General features: G+C 45.8%; 1 protein-coding gene across 5 annotated transcripts in view; it reads left to right on the top strand.

The window, feature by feature from the left end:
- The first annotated feature begins 14,825 nt into the window (after positions 1-14,825).
- mtss1lb (MTSS I-BAR domain containing 2b) overlaps positions 14,826-24,562 on the top strand; it is a 56,947-nt gene continuing 47,210 nt past the window's right edge. For all 5 annotated transcript variants that reach the window (XM_028955874.1, XM_028955872.1, XM_028955873.1 and 2 more), the window contains exons 1-2: positions 14,826-15,237; positions 24,432-24,493. In XM_028955874.1, the coding sequence (XP_028811707.1) occupies positions 15,169-15,237; positions 24,432-24,493 (131 nt within the window). In that variant the 5' untranslated portion in view covers positions 14,826-15,168. The remainder of the gene's footprint in view (positions 15,238-24,431; positions 24,494-24,562) is intronic.

The raw sequence follows: 24,562 nt of genomic DNA, 5'->3' as shown, positions 1-24,562 counted from the left end.
CCAAAAGCTTCTTTGAGATTTAAAATTCATTGTATAAAAACACAAAAAGCTCCATGAAATGGACCTTAGATTGATTGCACAACACAGCGAGACAGGATGAAAAAATAAAAATAATGCTTCCTGTGGGCTCTGTGTCTCATTTAGGACTCAACAGATCAGAGCAAAACCATTTGAAGATATATGATCAAAGTAATTGAGGACTACAGTGGATTTAAGTTTCCCCAGAGACACAGAGCTGGGATCGCAGGTTTAAAGGTGGGCATGTTTTAATCATCTGGGGCTCTGATGGTTCTGCACCCTGGAAAGCAACTGGCTGGATCTCTTGGAATAGAATGTTTTGATGTGTTCTCGTGGGAGCAGGTTGCAATGGCATAATTCAGGTTTTATACGTCACATACACACAAGTGAAGTGAAGTGATTGTCATTGTGATACACAGCAGCACAGCACACGGTGCACACAGTGAAACGTGCCTTCTGCATTTAACCCATCACCCTTAGTGAGCAGTGGGCAGCCATGACAGGTGCTCGGGGATGGTACTTTGCTCAGTGGCACCTCAGTGGATAGGGATTCAAACCAGGAACCTTCTGATTATGGGGCCGCTTCCTTAACCGCTAGGCTACCACTGCCCCACGCACAGACACACGCGCACACACAGGTACACTTTTTTATGAATCTCATGCAAACTGCTCTTTTGTAGGCTTTGTTTTACACCCAAACATGGGCATAAGAACTGATTAATGATTCAGTTTGAAGATGAGGAGAACTTCTCATGAGTGCCACTGCCTATGGCTGTAAACAGCAGGATGTTTCCTGCCTCAGTAATTGGTGAACTGGTTGAGGTTATTGCTGCTGTCTTGCTGCAAGGAGGCCTGGGATCAATGAGTTTGCATTTGGGTTTCAAACAGGCACTCGATCCACTGGTGGAAAGTAACAAAGTACATTTGTACACTTTTGCACTGTACTGTAAATGTACTTTACTTTACAGTGCTTCAATTAAGTTTTGACTCCACTCCACTTGGAGGTAAACGTTGTACTTTTGACTGCATTGCTGTGAAGCTTCTGTGAGGCTTCCCATTCCCATCTTGACTTTGAAAGTTAGACTGTGTTCATTACAACAACCTACTATGTCTTTTATTCTTTTCATAGATTTACCTGCCACCAAGTCCTTATAAACACACTACATTTTAGACAAAATGTCATTTGAAAGTTTAGGGTCATTTTGAAAATGTCCTTGTGTTTTTTAGGAAACCATGGTTTTGTCCATTAAGATATCATAGAATTGATCAAAACTCCTGTCCAGCTTTTGTAAATGTTGTAAATGACATGTAGAGGGGAACTTTATCAGCATCAATATTATGCTGTCTTCACTAATGCAATGTCGGTCGCACTGCATTAATGCAACGTTGAAAGCTTGATTATAAAAAAAATCCCTCATCCCTATATCTTTGTTAAACGTAAAAAATTGTTGTACTGATTTCAGAAGCAATACAACTGGCCATATTCAGTATATGTACATCAGCAGGTGTGGGTTTGTGTACATCCTTAGTAATTTCTGTAATATTTTCAATATTTATTTGGCACTAGAGGTCCGAAAGATCTCACGATTCTATTCATTTATGATTATAAATGCATCGATTATCCATGTATCACAATGCATCCAATCCATTTTTCTACATTACTTCACATTATGTTGTCAAATATGTCAGTGAGATGAGAGTTAAGCCTCGTTCACACAGACATCTGAACCAGACCTTTTTTTGCCATTTGTGGTGTCAGGTGAGTGCGAACTGAACGGCCACCATTTTTCTGCTCATTTTGTGAATAAACCAAACAAACCTACTGTTGGTAGTACTATAGTAAAGTAAAAACTATAAATATATTAGACAGCTTAGTTTTAAAGAGCAAACTAATATATTTTAACTACTTTAATGAGAAAGCAACACATTAAACAACAGCTACGGTTTACTTTTTTCAGTGCATCGCTTCAGTGCGCACTAGCTAAAACTGAAGTACTCTGTCACACCTAATATTTTAGCATTGCTGTAATGTGAATAAACCAAACAAACCTGCTGTAACCTGTTAGTTTACATTACGTCAATGCTAAAATATTAGATGTGACAGATAACGTCACATTTTTTTTATTTAGCCAGTGCATTCATTTTGAACAATCTTATGGACGAGGCCAACCTTTTACCCAAAGTGGTGCTGTACTCAGATCAGGCAGCCACAGTTACTACCAGCACTACACCTTTAAATACCGCCAAATTGTGCCGAGCCAGTCAGATCCCTTCTCCAAACTTGAACTCATCTCCGTCTTGTCAGCTTTTCATCTGTACGCGCTGAGAAAACCCCACCGTCTGTGGCTGCAGCCGGCCCACCGTCTCCGTTCCATGTTCTGTGTTTGCGCAGGGTGTCGACACGGTGAACTGTTGCTATAGTTTTAGGGGTCACCATCTTCAACATCCCTGCGGTCCGCTCGCCCGTCTGTTTGGCAGCAATTAGTGATTCGAATCTCACTGCAGCAGAGAGACGCACGTGGGCCGTCCTGACCCTCCTTTTAACGTGTGTCCCTGTTTCGGCTGTTTGGGAGAATTTGCATAAAAGAAAACAGCAACTGCAAGTTTGGAGACAGGAGAGGGCAAGATGCCCCCCACCACCACTTCGCCAGGCTGACACCTTCTACTGGCTTCTAAATAAAGCCCACTGCTGCCAAGGTTATTTGTCAAGGTTTCACTCAGTAATAGGAGATCTATGCTCTTAATGAAAGCTTTAATTAGACACTTTACCACCAAAAACAGATGATCCACTTCAGGACATCCATTTCCACCAGTCCCCTCGGGGAGCAGACTTTGTTGCAGGGTTCAAAAACGAGCCTTGGCTGTTGGAAATGTGCCCCTGTGCTTTATTTGCTGTTAAGTTCTAAAGTTCAGTGAGTTTATCAGCAGCGCATTACCCTGAGCCAATGAAAGCACTTGATCTTCCTGTGAGCGAACTATGCAAGAAAAGGCCAGAGGTTACTTCTTCAAATCCCCTCTTTGGAATTTTTGTCCTCCTAGATGTGCAGTAGGGAGGCATTTTATGCAACATGTGAGATGTTTACAAGATCATTAAAATTAGGTCTTGACTGGTGAGTGAAAAACATTTTTTAACAAAATCTGCTTAACATACCATTTCTATTTTTTTCTATATTGTAAAAAAAAGGGTGATGGTTACTCCCTGAAGCTGAAGAATCCAAACTACAAAATAACAAATTCTATACAAAGCAAAATGTTTCATTTTTTGTGGCTCAGAAAATCAGATTCATAAAACATACTTAGTTCAAAAATGTATACAGGTATCTTCCAAAAAGTCTCTGTAGCCTTCATAGAGTAGGTGTGTCTACACTTTTACATAATAATGCGTACATCTTTTTCAGGACTTGTTCTGAGTGTAGGAGGGTGATGTCTGTTGAAGGACGCTATGTTCTCATGCTGTCAGAGACTGAAGGAGAGGGCCAAGGTTGAGAATGCAGGGGGCAGTCTATACCGAGATGCATCTCATTTAGAGCTTCACTCAACAAGCGGAAGGTCGCAGGCCCTCACCCCACCCAAATGGGCCTCATTATGACACACCTGAAATCCCTTTTCTCTCCTTTAAAGCCCATCTGTGGCCACCTGGAGAGCCTCTTTAGATTTGAACAGAGAATGACAAGAAATCATTGGAGTTTTAAGTTCCATTACAACTCCCTTTTCCACTGTTTGTGCCGCTCTTTGTCTCTTTGTTCAATTCTTTCTGTGCTCTTTCATCAGATTCACTGCGCTCTTTTGAACTGATACGGCTGCAGTTTATCTAGGCCATGCAATAGACACCCCACGCTGTAGCAAGGCGTTGCTTTCCTCCCCTTTGCAACAACAACTTTGCCCAAACTGAGGGCAAATGCCACGATTACCACAGCTGACAGGGGAATTACAACACAAAGGCCTTTCTATCACACTGTTCATTAACGGGATCATTTAATGAGTTTTCTACAACATGCTTTCATCTGCTCCTATATATATATATATTGTCCGATTTTATGAATGCTTGTCTCACAGTCAGTATTAAAATCAAAACATGGCTGACTCTACTCACCTTAATTGACTTCAGTCTGTCTTTCATTAAGTTCTTATTGTCATAAGAAAGTCATGAGCGAGAGGATGTAACAGTACTGGTCAGTACTGGACAGTAGATGGGACGTCACCATATAATCTCCTTAACTTGAGGCTAAACAAATTCACATCCTTACCTTCATAAGGCCAAGAATCATTATTGTTGCCCTGCACTGAGCCCCTTCTAGAGCAGCAGTGTTGCCCTGCACTTTTTTTTTTACAATGGAATAATGTAATCTTAGCATTACAGCCCTGCATCATTTGAGCCTTCATCACTGCTTCCCAACACTATTCAGAGATCTTATTTTATGTTTCTGCTTCCTGTATTATACTTCATTTGCCACATATCATCCCAGTCTTTAATTAAGTTGATGTCTCAGGATAATGCTTTAATTAAAGTCACAGGTTACAGTGACCTAAGCAGAGGTCGGGGCCAAGGATCAATCAGCTTGTCCACAAGCTCTTCTGTATAGGACTAATCAGCAGTCCCAGTTTGCAACACACCCCATTTGTTAATTCTGCACTATAATCTTCACTCTTTATGCACCTAATGGTGGATACTAAATTGCAAGGCCACCAGCAGCTCGTCATTAGATACCAGAAGCCCTTATTAATTACCAGCCCTTGTTATATATTCGTGACACTTCAAAAAGGATGAGGGCCCATGGATTATTTAAAAGGAGCAGTTGTTGACCGACAGCACGCAGACGTATGGTATGCCTGACAGTGAACTGGGAGCTGGAGGTGAAGAGGGGTTCTGACATCTCTTAGCCCCTTAATCTTCTCCAGAGGGACCGGCGGTTGAAGGCTCTGGCAGAGGAGGCCACCCCGCTGGGGCACCCGAACCTCAAGAGGGCTAGGGGAGGAGGGACGCTTCATCAAAGAACGAAATGATATCGCGTCGCAACGTGGGAGCAGAAGAAAAATAAATATAAATCAAGGCGTTAAATAATTCAGTGTGAATGAAAGTGAAAGATTCATGAGCGTGGTTCCGCTGCAGAGCTCCGCCTCCTCGCAACCTGACAGACACTCATTGGCTCTGGCTACCGCTCCTACCCAGACCGTGTTTGTAGACGTGTTGCTGTGCAGGGCTCTGGTTGTGACGACTGCATGAGCAAGAGAGCCCAAAATCACAGGTCACATGCTGAAAAACAACAACTGCTTTGATCTGAAATAAGCCATGAATCACAAAGCCAGAAATATGAAACATGTCTGCATGCCTGTCCATTTGCAGTTGTTTTATTTCCCCTGCTTCTTGTAAAGTCCTGGCAGATGGTCGCAATGTGCAGTGGGATTGCGACATATTTCCTAATTCCCTGAAACAACTGACCTTTTGCCGAAAGAATGCGGGCTGTGGTGGAAGGGGGCATGTTTGGGAAGCCGCAATGCTGATAATCACCAGTTACCTGGAAGTCACAGAGACGCCCTACCCGTAGCTCCTTCTCCGATGCTGAACCGCATTCATATTTTCATTTCTTAAAGCTTCTCTTGCACCCTCACAAGGCTGCAAGCAAACCAAATGTAGCCTGAGCATCATGTCGGTGTGGGAACAGTTACCAATACAAATGAATTAAAACCACAATCATCATCCGAAATGACTTTTTTTGGGGGCCATTGCATTTTCTGCTTAAAACAAGGAAGTTAAATATTTTTTTTTTTATATCTTCACTGCATTGGCTATAATGCCAATTTGGAATTGATACTAAATGTTTACATTCTATGACAATTAAAGTAATGAAATAAGCAAAAAAAATGCAGGAATTTATCTGGACACCCCAACTCTCAGTTATGCTACACAAATTAAGAAGGTTTTCCAACATATAGAGCATATAGAGTAGCTTGAGGAGTTTTCATGTGTGAACACAGGTGCCGAATGACTGCAAATCACTTAAAAGCCTTAAAAGTGTCACACGTACCAGAGGTGAAAAATAGTTTCATTTTGGTGAAGTTTACAACTGCACACGATCAAACGGAAACGTTGTGGTGCGAAGAGTTTGTAATCGGAGGTTTAAACGTCATGGCCTGTCGTAGCGGAGTGTTGCCACAGCAGCTCAGTTCTTCATTCATGCCACCAGTGCAGCGTGTCATCGTTCAGCCGTAAACAGCCTTCAGTCCTCGCAACAGGTTCAGTTCGACGGTGTTAGTATGTTCAGTGCAATGCACGGAATTCATAATCTTTCATGTGTAAAATGTACGTTACTAGAGAGAGATTAGGTCAGCAGAGAGAGAGAGAAAGAGAGAGAGAGAGAGAGATGGTATTGGAACCGGACATCAGGAACGGCGTCGGCGCGCCGTAATGCCTTCTCATGCACACGCGTGTTTGGTCTCGGTGATGCTCCAGTAACTGGGGCAGAACTGATTACCGCTGATGGCTGCAGGCGAGCAGAGACCTACATTCAGCACTGGGATGCAGGACTGGAACACAAGCCGAATGCTGGCGGGGGGAATGAGACGGATGGGACAGTGAGGGAGGCTCTTCCGGTGTCTTCCTGTCCCCACACCGCCGCACAGTCTGCCCACCAAGTGACCCGGCACATGAGAAGGAAGGGAGATGAAGCAAGGTTCATCAGGAAAAAAGCAGGTTGAGGGGGAGCAAGAAAGCTAGAAAATTAAGTGGAGGGGACGTTGTGATGTTGGCTGGACACGACACGAGGTACACAAACGCACCCATCTGCCTGTACTTCTTCAGACGCAGTGATGACTGCTGTTTGGCTGGGCTTTCAAGGCTTTAAAAAGAGTTGTGACTCAGAAATGCAGGCACGGTGGGAAGAGGCTCAGAACGGATGAAAATGGGAATGGAGGGTGGTGATACCAAGGATTAAAAAAAGTAGACCGAATGCAGTTGGAGCAGCAGAACCTCTTCATGAAGGCAGAATATTGATTGAGTTGGGAAGGGGAGAAGCACCAGGAGACACACACCCCACCGGGGACATTGGTAGGAAGGTGACATTTCCTCTCGTTTTGTCGCAGGTGTTGTGTCTGTCACCCCCTGTGTTCAGCAAAGCTGTTCCCCTTGGCCGTCGCCTCTGTTGTGAAGTCTTCATGCATTCTGTTCAGGGTCAAGGGTCACAACAACGTATAGATGAATGACAGGGGTCCTGAATGAAGCACAGAATGATCAAAACACAGACTTTCAGTTGTAGAAATTCCTGGTGTTGGTCACTTGATCCAGCCCTATGAAGGGTCAGTGGAATCAATTTCACATCTGAAAATAAAACCCAGTCCGCTACCTTGACACGCTCCTCCATATTTTCTGCAGTCTGCAGAGTGCCCTGAACTACAGCGAAGTTCAGAGGAAGTGCTCAATCATAACGGCATGTCATGGTCACCAGATCTTTGGCAGAGGAATCCCCAGATGCTTGTGCTGGCCTCCTCTGTGCCTTCTGGGCGCTGGAATGTCACTCCGGGGTCAGAGGTGAATGTGGCTGTGTAAATCTATTGTGATCGACTGAAGGCATTTCAATATGTTGCTTTAGCATCTTTTAATTTAACTTAAGTACCAGGCTCCAAGTCAGCTGTGTTTAACTGTCCCTGTTAATGAAACACAAATGCCTTCATTTGGACTAAAGGACAATGACTTGGGGACAATGACATTTTTAAAAGTAAGGGCATTTTTCAATGTGACCCAGCTGTGCTGTATCATTAGCAGCATGAATGGATCATTATTATTAACAATGTTTTGTGTGAGATTAATCAGTTTAGCCCACAATTCTGTAGCTGGCAACAGACATAAAATTAATATTACTTTTTATAGACTCTTCCACATCTACATTTAATTTCGCAGCAGATGTCTTCTAAACCTTGTCTCATTTCTTTAAATAAGAAATGACTCCATTCTAAATACAGCCTTGTAAAATGTAAGGAAAGGGTCACATGACAAGATATGAATAAGAAATAATGCACCTGTCACATGTCCTGCATGGCAAATGTAGTTACGTTCTTTCACATACGTCTCTCATACACCTTCAGCTGTAGAGGACTGAGAGAGAGGGAGAGAGGGCGAGAGAGGGAGGATGCGAGTGAAACTGGGCCGCGTGACTCATCACGTCCCATTTATGCGAGGGAGGGGAGAGGGGTAAGCAGGGCTAATGCTAAAATATGCAAATGCAGCCTGTTTTCTCTTCTTGCAAAAAAAAATGACAGGGAGGCCTACATTTTTACAGGAGATCCACTCTACCTGCTGCACGGATGCAAAACATCATTTTTTTCAACTTTCCACGGCAGACACACGAAAGACACAATAAATTGTGGACAAAATGCCATATTCTGTCATGAGCATGTGCCCCTCAGGTTTTAAACTGATTTCGACAAATTAAAGATAAACAGACACATGAGCATGAAAAAATTTGAAGCTATTAAAGCGCAATGTGCCATAAACCTAAATAAATTAGTGGCTTCTAAAAATCTGAATTATGTTGAAATAGGAAGAATAGTTCAGGGAGAATATTGTGATTCTGTGATATAATAATTACGCACGCACACACTCACTCCGCTAACCAGAGACTGGAACTCATAATGACTCAACCAGGTCGTGTGTCCCAGGCAGTGGAAACGGCCCCCCAAAATGAGACTGTGGTTTGCTTTGGCATCCTGATGGTAAAACGTTTCCCAGAAATACTTTATGTATTAAATATTTGGTATTATTGCTCTCTGCCCTTAAAACGCTAGCATCTTCCTACAGTGGAAACATCTTCCAAGACACTGATGGTCAACTCACAATTAAAGAAATATGTAGATTTTCAATTTCCACCATGAACAATAAATTAAAAAAGGCAAATTGAGGGAGTGGGAACATGGGAGTGAAATGAGAGAAGTTCTCTTCTGGGAGGCATGGTGCAGCTACTTGATGCAAGTGCAACGATTTCCTGGAGATAATTGATTTATTGAGTGATGCTGTCATAAAGTGTCTCCAGTCAGTAGTCATTCAGCTTCTTCATGTTCACCCAAGGTCAGTGACACACACAGACGACAACACAGGAAAGATACCAAGGTCTGTTGAACTGTCATTGTCGAGAAGCTCCAGAGATGATGGAAATGACCAAGTCTACAACACTCCCAGCACCATCACAGTGGAGTGGTCTATCTGTCGCCAGTCTGTCCTCTCTTGCCAAATGTTTGCACATATTTTTACAGTTGCTATGACCTAAAAACAATCAGTGCATACAAGACATAAGACGGCACTTTAACTCCCAGCTTACAAATGATGTAGGGTCAGCATGCCAGAACATTCCAACTTATCTCACGCTTATGATTAAACATACAATCAAATTCCAGCCCGGTTCCAGTGTTTACTGAAGAGGGAATTTTTAATTGTTATAGTTCAGTGCTTTTTAAGTGTCTTATTCACTTCTTATTCACTTTCCTGCCACTCAAACTAACATAAATAACAAATACTAAACAAATATACATTAAAAATAAATAATTGCAAGATTTATGCAAGAATTATACATTTCTATGCATTACAGAGACTGGTTTAAAATGCTCCTCCTTGAACCGTCACCTTATCGTGGTGGAGGGGTTTGAGAGCCCTAATGATCCTAGGGGCCTGACAGGGTCTCCCATAACAAATTGGTCTTAGGTAAAGGGCAAGACAAAGAGCAGTTCAGAAGACCTTTCATGGAAAAAACAACAAAGAGCCTGAGTACCCGGCCCAGAGGGTTACCGGGAGCCCCACCCTGGAGCCAGATCTGGTGTTGGGGCCTGTGAGCGAGCACCTGGTGCCCGGGCTTTCGCCCATGGGGCCCGGCAGGGCCCAGTCCAAACCAGATACATGGGCTCATCCAACTGTGGACCCACCACCCGCAGGAGGAACATGAAGGGTCCTGTGCAATGTGGATCGGGTGGCACACTGAGGTGGGAGCTTTGGCGGTCCGATCCCTGGACAAGGAAACTGGATATTGGGACATGGAACATCACCTCTATGGCGGGGAAAGAGCTGGAGCTTGTGGAAGATGTTGAGCGGTACCGGCTATATATAGTCAGACTCACCTCGGCACATAGCATTGGCTCTGGAACCAAAGTCCTTGAGAGAGGTTGGACACTCTCCTTTGCTGGAGTTGCTCCGGGTGAGAGGCGGAGGGCTGGGGTTGGCTTTTTGTTAGCCCCAAGGATCACACCCTGTTTGTTGGGGGACATGAACGCTCACAGGGGCAATGATAGCATGACATGGTGATTGGGAAGAACGGCCCACCAGATCTGAACTCGAGTGGTGTTTCATTATTGGACTTCTGTGCAAGCCGCAGTTTGGCCATAACAAACACCATATCTGAACGTAAGGATGCCCATTCGTACACTTGGTACCAGGGCAGCCTAGGTCACAGGTCGATGATAGATTTTGTAGTCGTATCACTCAGGTGAAGAGAGGAGCGGAGCGGTCAACTGATCACCACCTGGTGGTGAGTTGGATCAGATGGGCGGGGCAAGATGCCACGTAGACCTGGCAGACCCAAACGTATAGTGAGGCTCTGCTGGGAATGAGGGTTGGCAGAGCTTTGACCGCATCCCGAGAGCAGTGGGGGACATTGAGTCGGAATGGGCCTTGTTCTGCTCTGCGATTGTTGAGGCGGCTGTTGCTAGCTGTGGTTGCAAGGTGGCCTGTGCCAGTCGTGGCGGTAACCCCCGTACCCACTGGTGGACACCAGAGGTTAGGGGAGCTGTCAGGCTGAAGAAGGCCTACAGGGCATGGCTGGTCTGTGGGTCTCCAGAAGCAGCAGATAGGTATCGGACGGCTAAGTGGGGTGCAGCAGTGGCAGTCGCCGAGGCAAAATCTCGGGTGTAGGAGGAGTTTGGTGAGGCCAAGGAGAAAGACTACCCATCGGCTCCAAAGAGGTTCTGGCTAACCATCCGAGGCCTCAGGAGAGGAAGGTAGCAACTCGCTCACACTGTTTACAGTGGGGATGGGGAGCTGCTGACATCGACGGGGGCTATAGTCGGTGGAAGGAATACTTTGAGAATCTCCTCAATCCCACCAACGCGCATTCCGGTGAGGAACCAGAGCTGGGATACCTGGGTATGGACTGTCCAATCTCAGGGGCAGAAGTTATCTCATGGGTATCTCATAGCTATGGATGTTGTAGGGCTGTCATGGTCGGCATGTCTCTGCAACATCGTGTGGTCATTGGAGGCAGTTCCGGTCGAGTGGCAGATTGAGGTGGTGGTCCCCGTTTTTTAAGAAGGGGGACCAGAGGGTGTGTTCCAACTCTAGGGGGATCACACTCCTCAGCCTCCCTGGAAAGGTTTACTCCACGGTACTGAAGAGGAGGGTCCGGGCGATAGTTGAATCTCGGATTGAGGAGGAGCTCCAGGAGTATGGGGTGGATGGCCTTTTGTTAAGGTCCATTGAGTCCCTGTACCAGAGGAGCGTGAGTTTGGTCCGCATAGCCTGCAGTAAGTTGGACCTGTTCCCGGTGAGGGTTGGACTCTGCCAGGTGGCTTGCCATCTCCAGGTTGGGAGAGAGGTCCTGCCTCAAGGAGTTTAAGTTTCTTGGGGTCTAGTTCACGAGCGAGGGAAAAAGGGAGCAGAGAGATTGACAGGCGGATTGGGGCTGCATCCGCAGTAATGCGGACACTGAACCGATCTGAGCGAGCTGAGCCAGAAAGCAAGGCTTTCAATTTACCGTCGATCTATGTCCCAATCCTCACCAATGGTCATGAGCTTTGGGTAATGACCAAAAGAACAAGATCGCGGATACAAGGGGCTGAAATGAGTTTCCTCTGTAGGGTGGATGGGCGCAGCCTTAGGGATAGGGGGAGGAGCTCGGACTTTTGAGAGGGACTCAGAGTAGAACCGCTGCTCCTCCACATCAAAAGGAACCAGTTGAGGTGGTTTGGGCATCTGGTTAGGATGCCTCCTGGACGCCTTCCTGGGGAGGTGTTTCGGGCATGTCCTGCTGACAGGAGGCCCCTGGGTCGACCCAGGACACACTGGAATCTCCAGTCTGGTCTGGGAATGCCTTGGGGTCCAGCTGGTGGAGGTTGCTGGGGAGAAGTCTGTCTGGGATTCCATACTTAGGATGCTGCCCTGCGACCCGGACTAGGATAAGCGGAGGAAGATGAGGACGCAGACAAGGACGAGGTTTAAAATGTTTAAAAAGATCTTTTGTCCTCAGGTGAATATGTGGAAGGCAACTCATATGCCATAATGTAATGAAGGTGACTTCACAATCACTAGTTATGCAGACAGTCTCCCTGTAACAACCAATATGTAATCAGGTTAGACTACAACATATCCATCAGTTAAACACAATCTCACAGATCATCAAGGGTGAATCCAGGGTGAAGCATAAGCACTGGTCATTGTGGCAAAGCTGCCTTAAAGATATATATACACACACACACACACACACACACACACACACACATACCACCACCAATATGCATTTACACAGGAAAGTTTGATCTGTGAAACACTGAGCACACCACATGCCAAGGTGTGTGGGGGCAGTGGTGGCCTAGCGTTTAAGAAAGCGGCCCCGTAATCAGGAGGTTGCCGGTTCGAATCCCGATCCGCAAAGGTGTCACTGAGGTGCCACTTAGCAAAGGACCATCCCCACACACTGCTCCCCGAGTGCCTGTCAAGGCTGCCCACTGCTTACTCAGGGTGATGGGATAAATCCAGAGGACAAATTTCACTGTGTGCACCGTGTGCTGCTGTGTATCACACGTGACAATCACGTCACTTTTAAGCTGCCACTGAGGTCCCACTGAGCACCTGTCATGGCTGCCCACTTCTCATCAAGGGTGATGGTTAAATACAGAGGACACGTTTCATTGTGTGCACCGTGTGCTGTGTTTCATAATGACAATCACTTCACTTTCATTTCACTTCACTTATGAAGGATATGCGAAGAGAGAAGAGTGTGAGAAGTTTCCTCTGACTGTGGGTATGAGTGGCAGTCTCACGCTGATGCCAGCATTTCCACCGCCCTGCTGAGTAATGTGTGTACTGGCAGGAGGTTCTCCTGGGCACTCTATACATGGGGAGGGCAGACGGGGAAGTGCTGCCAGCTCAGGGAAAATAGGACGCTTGTCTGTGCATCTAAGGGAGGGACAGGGACCTGGGTCCCTGACCCCACTCTGATGCCCTGTCTGGGCCCTGTCCTGTAAATAAGATTCCAAACCTTCTTATGCATAAATTCTTATACGCCATCTAGACCAAGCATGTACATTTTTGCACATTTGGCCTATGATGTATATTTAGGTGAGGTGAAGTGAATTGATTGTCATTGTGATACACTGCAGCACAGCACACGGTGCACACAACGAAATGCATCCTCTGTGTGGGGATGGTGCTTTGCTCAGTGGTACCTCAGTGGCAACCTTCTGATTAACCGCTAGGCCACCACTGCCCCATATTCAAAATAATGCATTTGTTAAGGAAAACTTTATTTTATAGTTCCACACAAAACTGACTTCAAATTGCAGCTATCAGACTATTCTATTAAATCACATATCCTATTAGTGCTTCCTGCCCACTAACAACTCCATCATTAGCATTAGTTGTAAACAAATTAATTGCTAATCTCTTTAATAGTAGGGGAACTAAACCTGTATGTAAAGTAAGCCAATTTGTGTGTTAGCGTTCAAAGGGAAAACTCTAAAGAAGCAGACATTTAAGGCTCTGCGCGATAAGAGAGGGAATGCTGTATTTCTTATACATTTATCATGCATAATCGCCTGTAACTATGAGGTGAGGTGTTGGAATTGGTCCGTTATGTCTTCCTAGGGAGCAAGTACTTTATATGAATGTTTTTACAGCGTAGCCTTAAAGGCAATCTTTTGTTCAAAAATATAATATGTTATAATTAGTTTTTAAATTCCAGGTCTCAGAACGAGTAATAAGGGTATTTTGTAAATTTTGAGTTTTCTCATCTTATTATTAAGATGAGTTTTCTCATCTTATTATTAAGATGAGTTTTCTCATCTTATTATTACAGTGTTGGATATAGCTGGTTACGTGGACACGTGGAAAAAGGCAGGCGTATGGGCGACGTTTTCACTTGGTTGGAATTTGCAACGTTACACTTCATGTTAAGATGTTCCTTTAATTTAAATTCCCACATATCCAGCAGTCCCCAACCTTTTTTTTGCAGTGTGAGGCCTGAGCTCCTGAATCTCTCCAGGGATGTTGGGTTTGTCGCTTATTCCTACATGGGTTAGTTTGTGGGCATGGTTATAACCGGGCATCAGAACTAGGACAGAGCGACGCAGGGATGATTTGGTCACCCTACTGACACCAATAGTCGATACGTGAATAAATCATTTCTGTGCAGGGTCATTATCATTCTTGCAATGAAGAATAACGATGATGATAAAAACAAGATTTGTGTATATTTCTTTTTCATGTCAAGCCATCGTCAAAAGGAAACGAAAAAAAAAAATCTATTCATTAAAGAAACAATTTGACAATTGGGCACTAACTTCAATTCTGAAACAGTAATCATTTTCTTATGTGTATGTATGTATGTATAGAAAAGTGTTAAAAACGGAATGATATGAGTTTTCTTCAAAAGACATAAATCAGCGAAAAGTGTCAATTTCCTTTTAAACGTCTTCTTTCACCCCGGAAATCTCTCCGACGTTCCCCTTTTCTGATTGAAATTTCGCTGTGTGTGTGTGTGTGTGTGTGTGTGTGTGTGTGTGTCCCCTCCCCGGCTCCATGTGACAGGCAGGCTGTCCTGCCCCCTTTAATTCCCATGGATCGAATGACCGCCCGTTCTCCCCGCTCCGCTACACCCGCCGCGTCTGCTCCAATCACGGGCAGCCTCGCCTCGCCTCGCCTCGCCTCGCATCGCGCTCACCGGGAGCGAACATGCGCCTGTCCCCCGCACCGCCACCCGCCTCTTCTGCCTCCTGCCGGGGGGAGTAGTTCCGGAGCCGGGACTCCGCGCTCGCCGTCACTAGACCACTTCCACCGAGCCTTCCTCTTCTCGTCCGAGCGGAACGGCAGCCCGACATCGGGTCGGAAATTACCCCGAAGATCGCTCTTGTTTCTCGCCGTAGTGTCGCTCCTTCACCCCGGCAGCCCTGGATTTGGTGAACATGGAGTCGGTGGAGAAGGAGTGCGGGGCGCTCGGCGGGCTCTTCCAGGAGATCGTGAACGACATGAAGGTATGCAGCGGTCCGCCGGCGTCGCCACCTGCGAGCGATGCCGCAACGCCACGTGAAGCGCACGCCTTGTCGCGGGGGTGCGTGTCGCTTTTCGCGCGGACGCGCGCACGGGCTACATGTGTCGCCGCATTGTGGCGACGCCGCCGTCGCCGCTCTTTGTACGCGCATTGTGCGCGTTTCTGTCGTGCACAATGGGGCTGCTGCTGCTGCTGATTTCGCAGATATCAGTCCCGTCAGTCTCACTCGTCCCTTTCTTTTCTGTCTTTTTTATTTTATTATTATTATTATTAATATTATTTATGTGCGTTTCTGGTCCCCGGGTCCCTTGTGGAAAACGGCGCATCGATTTTTGTGTCAGGCGTCATTTTAAAGTGGCCCCTGGCTGGACGGAAATTCTATCAGTGTGGTTAGATCCAGGCAGCCCCACCCCCCCATTTATAATCCCCTAATTAATATCAATTTGGAAACATTTTTGGCCACAATGAAATTGGTCATCTGTTCAAGGCTGTTGGCGCATCCAAAAAAAAAAAAGCAAGAAAAAGAAACGCTTCTTCCTCAGATCAACACCCAGCTCTGCTCTGCCAACCCCCCCCCCCCCCCCCCCCCCCCCCCCCCCCCCCCCCCCCCCCCCCCCAAAAAAAAAAAAAAAAAAAACGTGGTTAATATGTGGCACTCTTCTCCCTCCCTCCCTCCCTCCCTCGGCCGAAATCTCTCGCCAGGAACGCCGGAAAGAGGAGCTCCATGTGTGACTACGCTTTTCAGCAGTCGCTCGTTTCCAGTCAGCGTACAAGCCACACGCCGATTCGTCTTTGTTCCTTCGCCGCCTGGCAAACGCGCAGAGGGAGGCCGTCAATAATTTAGTGCCGGTTTCATCTTCGCTCATCGCGGGATCCCACGGGCAGGGGGATGCCTGGTTATCGTGTGCGATCACCGCCCCCCGGGGTTCGGCCATTTTTCACTGGGTGCTGGTGTGCCGGGGTGGTACCGGGCGGGTGGGAGGATGCGGAGTAGCCCAGGTTGAAGAAAATAATGAGCCAGCTCGGTGACAGGTGACGTGTCCCCTGGGTGATGTGGCCCCCCTGTTAAACCGGCGTTAAAATACAGCGCGGTGGTTCGTTGGTGTGACGCCTGTCCGCTCTGATTCGTTTGTCCTTCTCTGTGCGCAGCATAAAGGGACCGTAGCATCGCCACGGCGACTCCCGTGCGGCCCGGCACAACGTTGCCTCGGTACGGGGTGTGTGGAATCGGAAGCACTTTCTTTCTCCACCTCTTCGTTTGTTCTGCCTTTGTTCCTGGAGCTTGGCACCCCACGGGCACGGTCACTTCTCATCTGCGTCTCCTGTCTCGTCTTCGCTGCGCCTCGTATGCTGTACGTGTCGTATGCATATCCAAACCGGAGGGATTTACTGTGTCTTATTTGGTTCGGTAACGGCATCTCAAGAGTGACTTGTACTGCGTTTACAGTGAATATTACAGCAATCAATACTGATCCAAACACTCGAACGTTAGAATGTTAGTTGCCCCGCTGACCTTTTTGGATCAGTTTTGTACTAGCGTGGTATTTATTCAGGGACAACAGGGTAAAAATAGACTATTTGCCATCATTCCGTTCTTGATTAATTGACCACTATCCCGGCCAAATAAATGCTGGCATGAAATGAAACCCTGAATCCTTGCCTCTAAGCCGTTTGCAGGGAGTCTAGATCGGAGAAAGCATCGCGATGCTTTGTTCCCTTGAGATTTGTGCGTTTGTGTGAAATATAGCAGAGTCAGTCAGTGTGTTTATGAGTGCCTGTGTGTGTGTGTGTGTATTTCAGTCTGTGCATAATCCCTTCAGACAGCTAGTGTGCTATGCAGTCAGGTCATGGAGAGGTATTATGAGGGTTCACGCTCAGTGTCACACACGCCCATCACTCTGTCTCATTTGAGCTCACATGTGAGTAAGGGAAGGCTATATAATAATACTCAAAAAGCTCTTACTAGTCATGATGTCCATATTACCATATTGTAAACAGCAAGACTGAAATATAGAATGTAACATATGAATAATATGTGATAATAATAGATTTTTATCTCACAGGTCATTGTTGTTTCATTCTTTTCTAGCACGGTTCACAAATGCAGGCCATTATAGCACACTTGTCTTCAAAAAAATACATAAACGAACAAGTTTGGCCAGTGACCAGCATATCTGAGAGGTGCAGCCCTGGTTATAAAGCAGCAGGCCGAGCAACGCAACACACCTCGCGACGGGTTAAGGCTCAACTTCAGTCATTGATTTTAGTTCGGCCTGGGTCAGGTTGAGCTCCCGCAGCAAACGACGGGTCAGCAAACACGAACTTTCGGTCTATAATACACATCCTTTCTACGTGATTCCCTGCTGGTAAATTTGTTTTGCCGATGGGGAAAAAAATTCATTTTATTGAATGTCTGAAAAAAAAACGTCTGAGAAGCTAAATTAAGCTGGTTTTGAATACATTTTCTATTTTGTATTTAGATTAAAATAATTTTGAATTAATTTTTGTGTTGTAGGTTCTTTAATCAATGGCTACTACCCTAGTTTACTTTGGAGTACTATAATTGCCACCTACTGACCTGTACTGGCTGTATCTCCATAGGTGGGCAGTTAAGTGACTAGTTAAAAGCAGGGATGGATTACTGAACACACCTACCAGGCCCTGGTGCTCTGCACAAAGGTGATACTGAATATACTGGTGTCACGATGGCTGGACATGGTGAGGAAGGAGGACGCATACGCACGCCGTCAAGAGACCGGGGTTTAAAACATAGTAGACAGGACAAGGGAAACATCACCAAACAATGACCCGACAGTGAACAGACACAAGCAGGGCAGCTTTATACACTCATACACAGGTGTTAACAATCAGGAAACATTACACAGGACGAACATGTAACTCCGTGCCGAACTCCGGACTCGGAGTAGCTCCTGTCGAACCGGATCATGACAACTGGGTTATTTCCACGATTTATTTCCACAAGTTCCCATAGCCTTTTTGTGGTCCTGCAGTGTCTAGAAATGGCGATAGGTGTGAGGAGTGGTTTTGTCATTCATAGAGCGTCAGCTCAGATGGTCGGATCTGGAATTTGTCCCCTTCTGCTCACCTCTCGAGCATCATTATCATCCTGTCAAATGTACCCAGTGGACAAGTGGATAGATGTTATTCTTAAATGTGGTGTCTGGTGGAGCGTTACAGGCGCGCATGTGAATGGCAGGGAGTGTGGTTTCGGGTGACCCATTTTGGGGACCGAAGCTGTGGAATTGGGACGCTACTCGTGCCACTCATCTCACGCTTGCATGATGCACCCTATTCATTTTTAGGAAGCGCACTGACAGCGGAGGAGCCTTTTGGCCCTCGTTTGCTTCATTAAAGATGAATCGACTTGTTTCGGTTTGAGAGGTTTCCTTGGTTGCGTGCCAGCTGCTCTCAGACTTTGCTTTGTTGAGCATGTCCGACCCTTCCCATTCTTTGCATTTGCTGACTATAGGGAAAAACAACACTCTGAAGGGTGGTAATTATTTCCGGGGAAGGAATTTGTTTTGGGGAGCAAATATGCTCTGATTTGCCTCTGTTGTTGTTGTTGGCTTCCCGGCACAACAGCAGACAAAAATGACATCCATGTTAATAATTGAATGGCACAGATGAGATGTCCTGCTTTGCTAATTTGCCTACACGGTGCAGATGGAGAACACCGGCTCACTGGTTACCTGAAGGATACATGTTATAGTTCTTGGTGTGATGGACTGGCTTGTTTAGGTCCACAACTGGAGTGGCGTGAATTGTGACACAGTACTCCAATCAGAAAGCAAGTGTTTATCTGAGTGGATCAGAGTGATGGCTGTCACATGACCGGCATCCAATCAGTCTGAGTACAGCATTAATACTGATTCCAGCCCAGGGCTGTTTCATTAACCAGACGGAGGACGGAATGGCCATGGTGACAGGATAAGGTGACAAGTAAGAGCAGAAATAAAATACATTAAGTGCTTCAGCAAGGTGGACCCAACAGAATGGCTTCAGTTGGTACTAATTCTCCAGACATTTCAGACATGTATTTGGAGCATTACTCACTGTTCACAATCATCAGGCTGCCTTGTGGTAGGGGTTTATCACCGTACTAGAAGACTCTGCATCCACAATAGTTTCGCCATTGGATACATGCGACCCCTCACAATGACCAGTATGAGCAAAATGTCCCTCACCAGTGACTCTTTAGGGTTTGCCAGGGTTTACCTTCCATTTGCCACTTGTCTGTCCCCTACTCAGCAGCAAGGGATCTAGTGAGTGTGGGAGTGTGTGAAAGAAATGGAGAGTGCCGGCGCAGAAAGGAAGGAATAGTCATCTGCACTAAGTGATTTCCATTATTCATTAATGTGTTGCTGCAGGCTCCGCTACTAAATGGTAAAGCAGAAGATTTGCCTTCCCCTGTCACTCTTTCGTTCACGCCGGTGAGTAAGACGTACTGTGTGGGAAGCCTGGTGATACTGAAAGAACCGGCTATTTTTGTCCCACATCCACGAAAGCTCTCGACCAGTCAGCGACGGCCTGAACGACGGAAGCAGAGCAGCCTGACCAATTGGTTGTCTGCAGGCATCCACCAGCCTCTCTGCCCCTTTCTTTCCCCTCTCGCCAGGCGAGCATCCCTTCATCCTCTCATTCACGTCTTTATCCATGCACAGATGAGGTGGAGGAGGGGTGGTCGATGAAGGGGGGCATGAAAGCGAGAGGTTGATGTGCTTTTCCTCGTCTCTTTTGTGTCGTCCGCGAGGGCAAATGTCAAGTTCAGCCAATTGCTGTGTCGTGCTTATGCCAGCGTTCAGGGACGAAACTTTTGCTCCTCCCACCGAAAAGGAGGATGTGGAAGAAGGAAGACAGACATGAAAGAAAGCACATCCATTTCAAATATTTAGACTCGGGCGAATGTCGTACCCTAGCCCCTGTGGCAGAAAGGCATAAACATGATCATTATCTTTCATTAGCACCGCAAAGTCGGAAAGCTCTCCTGCTCATGAATTATGCACAAAGAAACGTACCCATTTCATCTGACAGCAGTTTGTGGCGTGTGTCCTAATGTAATACGAGAGCGGTGATTTGCCAGACATGTTGTTTAAGCAGCCCGGCGTTCTCCGGAGCAGCGAGATAAGAGGCCGGTTTCTACTGGAAGGAGACTTAAGGAGCGCCGTGGCTGGTGCAAATTAGACATAGCATGTTCGCTAACGTGCTGTGAAGAGAATGCACACAAACCCCTCATCAATAGACACCCAATGCCAAGGCATTCAGTGACATCGTCTTTCTACAACCAGAGCTTGGACAGAAAATGTCAACGTGGTGCTACAAAAAAAAAACCTTATGACTGTAACTGTACTAATGAACCAGCCCAATTTTAATTGCCCCACCAAGGATTTTAAAAATGCCTCAATTAGACCAGTGTTGTACAATCCGGCAACACTGATTATTTCATGAGATTTTTTTCCTTAGATGTAGCCTGTCTGCTGTCTATATTGGAAGGATTAACGGCGTTTTTATTTAATGCAGTGTTAGCAGGAACAAGTCTTACTTTTGATCTCAAAATGCAACCCACAACGCTGTGACTTTTCCCTCGAGTCCCTGACTGTTTAAACCCAGTTCGATTTACAAGCGTCATACATGCATATGCTACTTGTATTTCTGAGCTTTAAATACAGCTTTAACCAGGTGAGAAAGAGAAGTAATGTGCACGTTACTGGTGTTATTTGAGGTTTCTGCTTCGCATGTGTTTTTTTGTGGTTGTGTATTTTGTCGCGTTTATTGCTCATGGAGGAAAATCAGGCAATTATTACCTGTGGTGTTTCAGAGCACAATGGAAAAAATCCATTCTTCCTGAACTGCCTCTAATATCCTGTGACTTATTGATTATGAAACAAGTGATATACACGGGCCTGGTTCAGAAGACCTCTGGGAAACGTCTCCTGCATGAACCTCCCAACTTCCAGCTGTCATCTTCTCACCAGTCCCGACACTTTTTAGACCAAAGCCTTTTAGTGCCTTCTAACTTAAATTGCAGTGCTGCAATTTCTTAAGTTCCACTATGTCAAGTACATTAAAGGTTCCCTATTATGAAAAGTTCCTTTTGTGAGATTATTTAACATTAATACGAGTTCTATGGTCCTGCAGTGGCTAGAAATGGCGATAGGTGTAAAGAGTGCTTTCGCCATTCTGCTTCTCCGTTCAAATAGCTGCAGCTCAGATGGTCAGGTCTGGAATTTGTCCTCTTTTATGGTTACCTCCTGTTTCTGATGATTTTTTGGCCAATAGAATTTCCCACCCCTAAAAAAGTAACTCCACTGACCGTCATGGCTTGAAAACGTGTGAAGCATTGCAGTCGCTCGGTGATTGGATGTAAAAATTTGCACAAATTTATTTTTGTAGTTCCGTCACGCTAGACTGTGAAGAAACTGTGCGTTAATGTCCCATCAACTTCTATTGGCCGCTCTCCTCCTTGTCCCGCCTCTCTCCTCCTCATTAGCATTTAAAGCAACAGACACTGGGGAAAACTCAACGTGGGACTGGATCAAAGTGGATCAAATTACGGAAAGAGACGATATAAAAGCCAAAATAGGGGATCTTTAAAAATGCACTGTCCCGTCTTAGATATGAATGCATTGTTGAGAGGGAGTAAGTCTAATACAGCCCCCTTTTTTGTCTTACTTGCCCAGTTTTAGTTGAAATCAAATGGGAAGAAAGGAAAAATGGAGCCATTCTGTAAGGTTCTCATCACATCAGGCCGTGCTGCACTTCTCTGTAATTGGCCGGCTGACTGCAGCACTGCTGTATTCATATCTTGCGAGTGGTTTTGCTGTAGAATGAGCTTCGCCATGTATTGCACAAGGCAGTGTGAGGTGGGTGGGAGCTTTACCTTTATACCGTTTACCAATTTCCACACCGTTTGATCGTTACCCTCTTCTGAGGGTCAGCATTCCTGTGGGAAGGTCAACTGTTTTGAGTTCACTGACGTTCTCTGTGTTCTCCCTGGCCTTTGTCTGCATATGAATCGCAGATAAGATTTATCAATGCAACAATATTTGGTTTAGTGTAAAAAAAACGAAGTGCGTCTGGTCATAGCAGACCGGAAATTCTGAATTGCTTATGAAAAGGCTTGATGGGTTGTGGTGTTTACATTTCTCCTCATTATCTGCACAGGGGCTTTGATGTTGTGGGTAAGGCACATGACAAAGCGGAGGGCTGCCAAAAATGTCCCATGCGCGTTATCCTGCATGGCACCAGCGCTGGGATTACTTTCCCAGGCTCCATTGTGGTTTCCCTCGACATAGGGGATATCCCTGGCATCACCGCCCATCTCTCTGTTGTGCGCTTGCTTTTTTTTTGTGCGTGATTAAAATGCAGCCCCTTAATGCCTCTTTGCCGCTTGGTTACGCTAAAAAGAAAATAGCTGGCTTCCTCTCCTGGCAAGCCATCAGGCTTCGCGTGCTGCAGGGACGGGATGGAGCGAGGTGCTTATCTAATTGTTTGGGGGTCATACGCTGGTGAGATGGTGGGAGCTCGCGATTATCTGGCTGCCCAGGATGCTCCAGGCTCCGTCTTTTGGATCAGGACTGTAAATATGCTAATGATGACAGCGAAGCGGGTGCACGTAATAGAGCGTGGGGGGTCGGAAGCTTTCGGCGGGGGCATCGTTGCTCCTTATCTCCACTCCACAAGCCCCCTCGATGTGACGGACTTCAGGCATGCACCGCAGATTAGGCCACTTCAAACAGAGCCGGTGTCCACGGGGGGAATATCAAGCTCTGATTTCAGGCAGAATTAACAGACATCAAACGTCCCCCGTCCAGACGCGGGACCAGAGAGGCCCTTCCCATCCCACCATCACAACAGAGCCTGTGATGTCACTTCTGCTCCCTTCTGTTTCTCTTGATGCCCTGCCTCCTTTATCTAGCACGTTGTCTTTGTCCGTTCTCAGTCATTTACCTTACATGTCCCATCACCTTATAGTATGCAGGGATTAGGGATCATCCACACACAGACATGTGAAATGTTCCTGCACAGAAAATGCCTGATATACCGTGACTGCTAAGTAGGTACATCATGCATGTTGTGCGTAGTTAGTGTCTTCTCCGTTTAGGGCGTGCCAGATGGTCTGGTTGTCCGTGCCGGATGCACTTCCCAATTTACCTGGGCTTGGGACCAGCATTAAAAATTACACTGTCTAATGGTATGGGATGAGCAATGCTACTATGAAAACTATTTCATTTTTATTCATTATTATCTCATTAATATGTTTTTGAACTGCTGGTAAGAAATGTTATCAATCATTCAGTATTTCGAATATGGAAAAATAAGGACATGGAGATAAATTTCCTTGTATAATTTTCTGATTGTCAACTAAAGCTTGACTTTTAGACAGAGGTGGACAAAAATGAACTAAATGTAATTCGCGATTGCCTATGTTTGCTTTTGGATAAAACCCGAATGTCAAGGTTCTCATTTTCAAAATAATAAATGTGCGCAGTATGTAGATGTAGAACTGTCTGAATGGATTGTCTGTTTTTGTCCGTGATGTAATACGTGATCTGGAAAAAGCGCAATGCTAATCAGCTAACTGCCGATGGTCAGAGTGAGATGGTCAGAGAATAAATCAGTCAATAAATCGATTTCCCTCCTTTGCATGTATAGTGGGACAAGGACAGTAGTCCGATTTAATGGCCAAGTCGAGCAATCAGCATGAATATTTGAGTGAATGCTTTGTTGACACAACTCCACAACTTTTATCACAATTTAGATGATCTCCATGTTACACGGTTCCAATTATATATAACAGGATGCGGGCATCATTCCCCTGCTTAAGACAAGTAAAAGGAATGCGTCTATATAATGTATATAAAATGGGTCTCGCTTTCCCTTTGTCAAATAAATATGAACCCGTCCTGAGTTCATGTGCCCACAATGTCTACACAAGTGTGCGGCTTCATTATTCAATCTGTTCTTATCGCAGGACGGCACCCCCTTCCTGCCACAGGGCAAGCTGCCCCCCCCGCGCCTTCCCCAACACACACACACACACACACACACACACAAACACACACACGCACAGCGCGCAACGTGTGTGTTTGTTTAAACATACATACTGCAGATGAGATTTATTCAGGTTGGTGCATTGTTGTCTCTGCTGTGTTGCAGTGCTCGTACCCGGTGTGGGAGGACTTCAGCGCCAAAGCCACCAAGCTGCACTCCCAACTCCGGTGAGTGAGTGTGACTGGACCATGGGTTGCATACTATAATATGGTACCATAATAATAATAATAACCACA

This window comes from Denticeps clupeoides, chromosome 16 (assembly GCF_900700375.1).
Source record: "Denticeps clupeoides chromosome 16, fDenClu1.1, whole genome shotgun sequence".
Lineage (NCBI taxonomy): Eukaryota > Metazoa > Chordata > Actinopteri > Clupeiformes > Denticipitidae > Denticeps > Denticeps clupeoides.
The sequence above is the reverse complement of the archived record's forward strand: the minus strand, read 5'-3'. Positions and strand labels throughout refer to the sequence as shown.